This window comes from Rutilus rutilus (genome assembly GCF_951802725.1).
Source record: "Rutilus rutilus genome assembly, chromosome: 6".
In the NCBI taxonomy this organism is placed as follows: Eukaryota; Metazoa; Chordata; class Actinopteri; order Cypriniformes; family Leuciscidae; genus Rutilus; species Rutilus rutilus.
This window is the reverse complement of record NC_140214.1, coordinates 828770-840000: the sequence shown is the minus strand read 5'-3', so window position 1 is coordinate 840000 and position 11231 is coordinate 828770. Positions and strand designations below refer to the sequence as shown.

Below are 11231 nucleotides of genomic sequence, written 5' to 3'. Positions count from 1 at the left end.
CTTGAATAAATTGAGCTTAATTTTGGCTGTGTCGCGCCGTCTGCTCTCTCTCTTTGATGATGTCGCTGATGTTCGCAGTGGTTCAGTGTGATTAATAACAGCGACGTCTCTCTGATCACGGATGAGGCTCGTCAGAGGCAGGTGGTGTTCGGATCCTCCGTTCTCCGGCCGGATCGGCGCTGACAGCACTCACACTCACACACACGTCAAAGAAGACCTTCTTTTCTTCTCTCAGAAATAAAGCTGAATTTATGCGGAATAATAAGTGGGATGATGGGCGAGCGGATCCTCGGTTTCCACAGTAACAGAAGGAAGAGGGACATTACTGGGTTCAGATGTGGAAATTGGATCCTGTGCAGGTCTCATCCCATTACACACCTGCTCCAGCCCTCACACACACATATAGAGCACATTATAGCACTTCTAGATGCATTTTGGAAGTTAAAAACCATCGGTAACACTCTACAATTAAAGTCCCTCCAGGAGTTCTTCTCCATATCAGAGTCGGTGTTTCTGAACTCCTGAAACGCCTCCATTGTAGTTTTGAGTTTCTCCCGGGAACGAACACGTCACAATATTCCTCATTATAATAATTCATGCGCAGAATAAAGGGGCGGGGCCTGGTTGAGTTAGTTAGTAGTGTGTTGAAACCAAGCGTTAACCTTTCCGGTCTCTCTCTCGGGTCCAACACTGAAGTGAGTTAAACTGCAGTTCATCGACTGGCCACTAGAGACAGGCTCTAAAAGAGAGCCGACCTCCATGTTAATATTCCCAACTTTACAGCAGAAAAACACACGTTTACAGTCTGGTGCAAATAGTGGTTTTGGTCTATATAGCTAATTTTGCCCTTCATGACGACTGTGAGGGGGGTGAATATTTTTTAATAACTCATCCGTTTAAATTATATTAAAGGGTTAGTTCACCCAAAAATGAAAATTCTGTCAGTGATTACTCACCCTAAGACCTTCGTTCATCTTCGGAACACAAATTAAGATATTTCTGATGAAATCTGAGACCTTTCTGTCCCTCCATTGACAGCAATGTCATTGCAACTTTCAAGGTCCAGAAAGGTGGTAAAGACGTGGTTAAAATAGTCCATGTGACTCCAGTAGTTCAACCTTAATGTTATGAAGCGATGAGAATACTATTTGTGCGCAAAGAAAAAAACTAAAATATTCAACAATCTCGTCTCTTCCATGTCGTTCTCCTACGCTGTTGATGTAGTGTTAACAGTGCAGTTCTGCATAATTAGGGGCGTGGCCACTTGAGTGACAGGTGGGTTGCTGCTGATGTCACTGCTAGCCATTTGTCTGCTGTCTGTTAGCGTTACGTCACCTCAGCTAATCCGCCTCGCTGCACATTTTCGTTTATCCGCAAGTGACGCGCGGCCAAGATGGCGACGGCCGGCTCCGCCCACTTTGGGCTTTAAGAACGCTCTTCAGAAACACTACGGGTGACGTCACACACACTACGCACATACTTTTTTTACAGTCTATGGCCGAAACTGCCGATTATGGTGAATGGCGGGACATTTCCCAAACAAAGCGCTCGACCAATCACAACTGCTCCAGTCGACCAATCAGAGCACAGTGTGCTTTTCAGAAGGAGGGGCTTCATAGAGACATCTTTCGTCATGCTTCACTTGTTCATATTATATTCCCATATGCTTTTAAATCTCATTACTTCTGTTAGTGTGTTTCCAGAGTGTTTTACACACACATCTCTTTCTCTCTCTCTCTCGTTCATCTGTAATCAGGATAGACCTCCATTGAGGCCTTGATTTGCTCTTTGACCTCTGTACTTTGACCTCAGTGTGAGATCAGGTGCTAATCATCTTCCCCTTTCACCTTCACTGTCTCTCCACTGGCTTAAATAATTGATCACATTATATTTCATCTCCAAACTGAAGCGCTGGCAGAGATCACCTTTACCCAGCATGCCGTAGGATGGTAATGTATTATCATGCAGCAGAGCAGATCATTCAAAGAGTGCCATAGAATTTATTTCTGCACTGACTATTTCACACATATCAGACGCAACTGAAAGTGACGCCTCAAACTGAAGGAGAGAGAGAGAGAGAGAGAGAGAGAGAGAGAGTTTCGTTGAAGCACCTTTTTGATGTTCGAGGCATTCAATAACTCTGACTATATTAGACTTCAAATGTGCAAAATGATTGACAGGCAAAGACTGATTGTGATTGGCTAGTAATCTGATTGGTTAAAGATCCTCAAGCCACTCCCTCTGACACTTTTGTGGGATGGATGGATGGATTGGATTGATATTTAGGTATAGATGGAAAGATGGATGGATGGATTTTATATTGATGGTTGGATGGATATATGGGTGGATGGATGGATTGATATTTAGCGATGGATGGATGGATATATGGGTGGATGGATTGATATTTAGGTATAGATGGAAAGATGGATTTTATATTGATGGATGGATGGATTGAAATTTAGTGATGGATAGATGGATGGATGGATATTTGGGTGGATGGATAGATGGATTGATAATTTGGTATGGATGGATGGACGGATAGGTGGATGGATTAATATTTAGGTATAGATGGAAAGATGGATGGATGGATGGATTGATATTTAGTGATGGATAGATGGATGGATGGATGGATATATGGGTGGATGGATAGATGGATTGATAATTTGGTATGGATGGATGGATGGATGGATTGATATTTAGGTATAGATGGAAAGATGGATGGATGGATAGATATTTAGTGATGGATGGATGGATGGATGGATAGGTGGATGGATTGATATTTAGGTATAGATGGAAAGATGGAAAGATGGATTTTATATTGATGGATGGATGGATATATGGGTGGATGGATAGATGGATTGATATTTTGGTATGGATGGATGGATTGATATTTATGGATTTATGGATGGATGGATGGATAGACCGAGGAACCCCAGGAAAGGACAGGCGGTGTGCAGGTTTGTAATTTCATTAACTACAGTATATTTATAAATCCAGTTTTTATATTCACAGATAACCTTTCGCATGCAACCCCAGACTTTATTACACATTAGAAACCCAAAGGTCAGATTAGCATCAGTCAACATTCGTCGCGCTAGCAGCTAGCAGCTAGCCGCTCTCTTTCAGACCGTCTCTAAATACCAGCGGCTGGAGATTTCAGATCATCGCTGCACTGAGTAAAGTGTGTGTGAAGTGTGTGAAACCAGGCTCTGTTTACATCCCTGTTTTTTGTCATGGTCACTAAGCATCGATGCACGGCGTTACCGTAGTCTCCTGGCGCTCCGGGGCTTCGCCGGCCCTTCCCCAAAAACTGACACAGGGAATTTATGAAGGGAGCGTGAGAGCATGTTTGCCCTTTAAGTCTATAAATGATTAAAAGGCAAACATGGGCGTTTTTTTGTGTTGTGGCAGTGCTAATTTATGAAGTCGCACCGGGGTCCCTGTTCCTCTGGATCTGGAGAAGATGCACATGAGAGAAGCCTCTTATAATGTCTGAGAGCCACAGATGAAAGGGAAGAGAGATGGAGAATCCTGATGAATATGGTTATAGATCGTGGCAGCAAAACCATGGATCTGTCAATAAGTCTCTGCAAACACATCCTTATTTTCTAACAGAAGCGTGTTATATATCAGTGCAAAAACCTGATGCTCCTCCTCAGTGTTTCTGTCTTGTTTTCCAGCACAAATATCGAAACATTCTCAAATCAAGATTCAAAAGTTATAGCAGAATAAGTCATATTTTAGTTTGGTAAAATGTCTTTATGCACTGAAAAAACTTGGTTTAGAAACAATTTTCATTTCAGTTCTGTGTTGCTCGGAGAAACTCTACGTTTTTTTTATGAAAACAACATACAATTATTTTTTTATGCTTTTCTGTTCACCAAGGCTGTGTTTCTTTAATCAGAAATACAATAAAAACATGATCCTTCAGAAATCATTCTAATATGATGATTTGATGCTCAAGAAACATTTATGATTATTATCAATGTTGAAAACAGTTTCATATTTTTGTGGAAACTGCGATAAATTTAATTTTTCAGGATTCTTTGATGAACAGAAAGTTCAAAAGAACAGCATTTATTTGAAATAGAATATTTTGTAACATTATAAATGTCTTTTAATGTCATTTAATGTCATAATGTCATGTCAATGTAAACAGCTGTGCTGCTTCATATTTTATTTATCAGGATTCATTGATGAACAGGAAGTTAAAGAACATTTATTTGAAATAGAATATTTTGTATCATTCTCGCTGATTTCCTTGTGTGTTTAATGCAGTATCCCCCCCCCCTCCTCTCTCTCTCTCTCTCTCTCTCTCTCTCTCTCTCTCTCTCTCAGTGTGTATCAGGTGGTTGTTGAGGAGGAACGTCCACGAAGAGCTCGAGGCGGTGAGGCTGAGATCCTCCGCTGTTATCCGGTGCCGGTTCACTACCAGAATGCCAGCAGTCTGAACTCTCGGTATTACTACAGCGCAGAGTTCCCGTCCGCAAGCGTCCCGTCTCCTCAACCCTTCACCGTCGGGGATAACCGGACCTACAGCGGATACTGGAACGCCCCGCTGCTGCCACACAAGAGCTACAGCGTCTACTATCAGGCCGTCAGCACCGCCAACGGGGTGCGTATACTCATTATAGTCAGGGCAGGTTTGTGTCTATAGCGCTCTATAGAGCTTCTGTAGCCCCGCCCCTTTTCACAGCAGACTTCTGCTTATATTTGCATAAAAGCGCTCTATAGGTAGCCCCGCCCCTTTTCACAGCAGACTTCCGGTTATATTTGCATAAAAGCGCTCTATAGAGCTTCTGTAGCCCCGCCCCTTTTCACAGCAGACTTCCGGTTATATTTGCATAAAAGCGCTCTATAGAGCTTCTGTAGCCCCGCCCCTTTTCACAGCAGACTTCCGGTTATATTTGCATAAAAGCGCTCTATAGAGCGTCTGTAGCCCCGCCCCTTTTCACAGCAGACTTCCGGTTATATTTGCATAAAAGCGCTCTATAGAGCTTCTGTAGCCCCGCCCCTTTTCACAGCAGACTTCCGGTTATATTTGCATAAAAGCGCTCTATAGAGCTTCTGTAGCCCCGCCCCTTTTCACAGCAGACTTCCGGTTATATTTGCATAAAAGCGCTCTATAGAGCTTCTGTAGCCCCGCCCCTTTTCACAGCAGACTTCCGGTTATATTTGCATAAAAGCGCTCTATAGAGCGTCTGTAGCCCCGCCCCTTTTCACAGCAGACTTCCGGTTATATTTGCATAAAAGCGCTCTATAGAGCTTCTGTAGCCCCGCCCCTTTTCACAGCAGACTTCCGGTTATATTTGCATAAAAGCGCTCTATAGAGCTTCTGTAGCCCCGCCCCTTTTCACAGCAGACTTCTGGTTATATTTGCATAAAAGCGCTCTATAGAGCTTCTGTAGCCCCGCCCCTTTTCAGCGCCGTTTTCCGGTTTAAGTCATCTTTATTTATACAGCACTTTTCATAATACAGAGTGTTTCACAGCAGCTTTACAGAGATAACAGGAAAATAATGTAACAAAGTTTGTTTCTAGAAGAAAATAGCATCACAGTCCAGCTTAAGTAAGTTCAGTGATGGTTCATTTTTGTTATAAAAGTTATTAATTTAGTTAATTTATATATATATATATATATATATATATAGCCGCTCTGGAGAAAAGTGTGATGTCATCACGGTTATATTTATGTTATATTTGCATTTGCACAATTTAATCCAGATTGTTTCAAAGCAGCTTTACAGTAATAAACAGGAAAATAATGATCAGTGATGCAATTTAATTTCTGCTCATCTAATAGTGCTGGTACAGTCATATCAACAATATTAAAGTTCCCCTGTGGTGAAATCCAGTTTTTACTGTGCTTTAAGACAAAGCATGTGTAAGTTCATAAGTCGACACCATTGCTGAGTATTTCCTCCTTAAAACTGCAGTGAACCAAAGACAGTCTCAAAAACACGCTTTGAAATCGCTGGTGTTTCTGACGTCACAAACTACCTTGTAACCAATCAGATCAACGTGTGATCGTCAACCAGTGGATCTCTGAGCTGAGTGAGTGAGTGGAGGCGGGGCTCATTTGCATATTCATAGAACCGCGCATACTAAATGAGGCGAGGGTGTCGAGTTACAGTCAAGATATTTTAAGACATGAAGAACATTTCTTCAAGGAAAAAACGTTTAAATATGTAATTTTGGTGATCAGAGAGTCCTGTTTACATGCACTCGTTTTCTTCCTCAGGATTTTGTGTCTTGTTTTCCAGTACAAATATCTAAACATTCTGAGAAAAGAAATAGTTTTTTTGCAGTGTTGCATTTCCAAAGAAAGTCACCGCACATGCTGCCTTTATTTACGTATGCACCAAAGCCCATTTTTAACTTGCATTTGGCGCTTGTTGAGTGTTAATTTCAGTCGATTTGGGAGAAACAGAAGCGCGTGAGGAACTCAGACTCACGAGTCCCTCAGTTAACACACAGATACACACACGTCGAGTGTCTGGAGTCGATGAGGAAGGTAATTGTGTGTAAGAAAGAGAATAAAGGTGAAGAGGATCCCTTCGGACTCCTCGACCTCGACTGGCGTCCTCAAACGCGCGCGTAAGAGCCCGTCAGGGAGCCGGTTTGCCTGTAATCACGCAGAAAAACACTTTTGAAAGACACTTTTGAGTGTCACACACGACGGGAGACGCCCACCGCTCGCATTAACTCACTTTGCTTTAATGCGTCTCGCTCTTTCTCACCTGTCGCGGTGCTTTTAAAGAAAACGCTGCTTAGATTGACGGCTCTGAGAGGCCGCGGAAGAGCCGCTGGATGTAATTGATGTCCTAATTGACTGAGGATCTGTGTTTTAGCCTCCCTGATGGATTCAGACAGGCACTTACTGAGACGGCCCTCGTTTCTGTCTATTCAAGACCTGTAATTCATTAAATCAGGCCTTGCGCTGTTACCGTCGCTCTGTGCCAACGCTAAATGCACATTTCTATTCGCTTGCTTTGTAATAGCAGACGAGTGTTTGTTTATGTGACTCGTTCGTCAGGTTGAAAGTCTTCACACGTGTTCAGGTGTAGGTGTAAGTGTGTATGTTTCAGATTAGAAAACACTCGCAAAGTCTGTGCATTAGCAGTGTGTTGGCATGTTTAAAACGCCAGCAGGAATATAAGGAAGTGTGTGTGTTTAAAGGGGTGGTTGAGTATCACTTTTCTAACTTTAGTTAGTGTGTAATGTTGCTGTTTGAGCATAAACAACATCTGCAAAGTTACAACGCTCAAAGTTCAGAGCAAAGGGAAATATTACTTTTACAGAAATCACTTTTTAAGGACTACAACAAACGGCTGGTAGAGACTACACCACATTCCTCTCGGGTTAGTGACATCACCAACCCTACAATTTACATAAACCCCGCCCCCGGAACACGATTTATAGATTATCAAGACAGAATATGCTAATCAATGACTAGAAGATAACTACACATCAGCTTCATAAACTCATCAACTAACCATTCAGAAATGTCCTGTTGCTTCTACATGTTGTCTCTTCTTCTCGAGTCTCTCCATCATTGTCTGACTCCGGTTTGAACATAAGAGGCTAAAAGTTTTTGAAATTTTCAGTGTGTGTGTGAGGTAATCAGAGCTGCTAACACACACTAGAGATGCGCGGATGAGCTCCAACGTCACCCGAATCCGCAGCCAAACACAAATCATCCACCGCACCAATAATTTTCTCTGATTTAGATATCCGGTAAAATTACAATTATTTTTATGAGTTGTTAAGCGTGATGATAAATGGATGATCAACAGCGGGCTGTGCGACGCTTGAGTTGATGCGCACATCTCTAATGGAAACATAATACACTGAGGAATGAACATTTCTTTAAAACAAAATTTATTTGACAGAATTTCATTTTCTTGACATAAACACAGGCTTTACTCCCTTGAAACTTAAACTGCGACTTCCCGAACAGGCGAACACACACACACACACACACACGCGCACATGCACACAAACACTTCACAGTCGCACAGCTCTCGTAGCGTATCTTAACAAGAGTGCAAATTACTGCCTGGTGGAAAAATTTTAGTTTTAAACCTGCTCATATTTTCGAGACTATTTTCGTTAATAATGATTTATCAAATCCACCCGAAATTAATCAGAATGTTATTTTTATTGCTTGACCCGCCCGATTCGCGGATATAACCGCGATCTGCGCATCACTAACACACACACACACAAGCTCTTGTAGCGCCGGGAGCAGCAGCTCATTTGCATTTAAAGGGACTCACATAAAAAAAGACGCGTTTTTGCTCACACCCAAAAAGTGACGATTTTAACATGATATATAAAAATATCTGTGGGGTATTTTGAGCTAAAACTTCACACACACACTCTGAGAACATCAGAGACTTATTTTACATCTTGTGAATAGCACATTATAGGACCGCTTTAAGATTAGGAAAACACTAGCATGGTTTGTAAGATCCAGCAGTCTTCTGAAACACATTAGCAGTGTGTTGGCATGTTAAACAGACCAGCAGTAATGAAGCAGAACGTTGTGTGTGTTGTTGGTGTTTGTGCAGCTTGAGACATTAGTTTGATTGCAAGCGATAAAGCGAGTCGTGTTCCAGGTGTTCGGCTTCTGAGCGCTCACACACAGCTTTCGTCTGAAACACAGTTTTACTGCTGCATCTGCTCAGCAGGAATAAAACAGATTTAATATATCAGCATATCCATCAGTGAGTCGTTTCTGTTCTGCTGACTAAAGTGTGTGTGAGTGTGTGAGTGTGTGTGTGTGTGTGTGTGTGTGTGTGTGTGTGTGTGTGTGTGTGTGTGTGTGTGTGTGTGTGTGTGTGAGAGTGAGTGAGTGAGTGAGTGTGTGTGTGTGTGTGTGTGTGTGTGTGTGTGTGTGTGTGTGTGTGTGTGTGTGTGTGTGTGTGTGTGTGTGTGTTCTTGTTTTTCTATCCCGGTGGGGACTTCAACCTGAATGCACACAGACTCGTGGGGACTCGTGTCACCGTGGGGACCTAAATTGAGGTCCCCACGGGCAAAGCCCCATAGGCACCTCCCAGACAGTGTCTAGACACGCCCCATGCAGTTTTTTCTGAAGTCCCCATGAAGACCGTTTTCAAGACAAAAATCTGTGTGAGTGTGTATCTATGCGCCCCTGGTGGTCACACAGAGTATTGCCGTCCCCACGAGTCACATTGTTCTGGAAAAGTGTGAAACTCTCTAGCGCCCTATCGGGGGTATTGGTCAATAATAAAATTAAACTATTTTCACTAAAGTGAGATAAGTTAATAGGGTTTTTATTTTTATATATTTCTACTAGATATTAGTATACTATTTAGTTATTTATATTACTTTATAAAATAAACAGAATTAAATAAATGTACTGTTGATACACTAGAATGAAAATTCTTGATAGACTAAGCCACAAACAGAATATATATTTTTTTTAATTTAGCAAATTCTTTGCTATATTTCCTCATAAGGAATCAAATGATTAGAATATAACAGATCTGTTAAAAATGCCATTTATGTAATTTATCAAGGATCTTTCTATATTCATATACTCATTATTGATGACAATAGGAAAGAAATCAAACGAGGTTGGCCAGCTCCAGGGTTTCAGTCTCGCCTCTGCGTGGACTGTTGTATGGGGGGATTATCTACTAAATCAATTCATTGTCAGTTTAGGTTAAAAACACTCCAAAGTGATTTTGTTAAAGTAATTATAATACATTATTATATCATTCCTCTTATATGTAATTATCATTTAATTCTAATCTAATTAAATAATGATCAGTAAATGATAATACAATTTTTCCACTGTGGGATACCCTTCTGACAGAGCCTTTCTGCATACATTACACAGAATCAAAGAGTTCACTTTCAACAGATCACTAATAAACTTGGAGGAAAAAAAAATTTAAATAAATAAATAAATATATTAACAGGCCCTGACAATATACAATCTTTGTTTCTAAAATTGGCAGCTGCTGTTATTTCTAATCTTCTGGCTTTCTTTAAATATATCACTACATACAAATAGGATTCAACATATTTTGGTCTGTTTTTGTAATTCCTTTGCACAAACGGTGTGATATTTGATAACTACAGACATTCTCTGTGCTCTCTCAAAAACCTTAAAAGTGAACTACTAACACACTATTTTTATGCCTTTATTTTCTGGTAAATGCTAGCCGCTAGGCTAACAGAGCAGCACATGACACCCTCATACCTCATATCTCACAGTTTATCAGTAGTCTTCCACACCCTGTGCTTTACTAGATGCTCTGAGCTAACAGAGAGAGACTGACACTGCTTTAGCAGGACTCTCAGCAGAAGAGCGCTCAGTGTGGGAGAACGGGCCAGACACAGCTCTTCTCATGAAGCCAAAGAAAGTGGACAGCACAGAGCGAGAGATAAACAGATGTAGAAATACTGATCCAGCATCCAGATGTGCTGCTAGTAAAGCAGAAGTGGGGCAATGATCGCTAGCTAAGAACATGGCTAATGCCCTGTGATGCTGAGGTAAGCATGTGCCAGCGTCTGCGCTCCCGTTCCCAGTGTCACAGCAGGAGCAGCAGGAGCAGATAAAGGCCACAGTGGAGGACTGACCATCACCAGCAGTCGTGTTAGCAGAGCAGCTAATAGAGCCAGCAGGGCATGAAGCAGAGGTGCTGTCAGCATCTGGATGTGGTGGACTAGTACCTCTCCCTAACCCTAACCCTAACTCTAACCCTAACCCTGGATGTGGTGGACTAGTACCTCTCCCTAACCCTAACCCTAACTCTAACCCTAACCCTGGATGTGGTGGACTAGTACCTTTCCCTAACCCTAACCCTAACTCTAACCCTAACCCTGGATGTGGTGGACCAGTACCTCTCCCTAACCCTAACTCTAACCCTAACCCTGGATGTGGTGGACCAGTACCTCTCCCTAACCCTAACTCTAACCCTAACCCTAACTCTAGCTGCACATTGACCTCTGGGTCCAGATGTTGGTGACCACAGGTGCTAAATCATTATGGCTACTCTGACAAGGTGAACTCAGATCCTGGAAATGATGAGCACTGTGTCATAATCACTAGTCTAACACACACCAGTGTATGCACGTACATGTATGCAGTACACATGCAAACGTAAATGTGTACAACACACTCTTATTTCTGTTTAAGTTAGTACGTGTTATTGTAAATAGTTTCATGTAATTGTGGGAGAATCTGAACCAGTGGCTG

The 11231-nt window shown here is 41.8% G+C and overlaps 1 protein-coding gene across 2 annotated transcripts in view; it reads left to right on the top strand.

The window, feature by feature from the left end:
* Positions 1–11231, top strand: part of LOC311292456 (receptor-type tyrosine-protein phosphatase mu) — a 284516-nt gene that overhangs the window by 164987 nt on the left and 108298 nt on the right. For both annotated transcript variants that reach the window (XM_084412136.1, XM_084412135.1), the window contains exon 12: positions 4339–4615. In XM_084412136.1, the coding sequence (XP_084268262.1) occupies positions 4339–4615 (277 nt within the window). The remainder of the gene's footprint in view (positions 1–4338; positions 4616–11231) is intronic.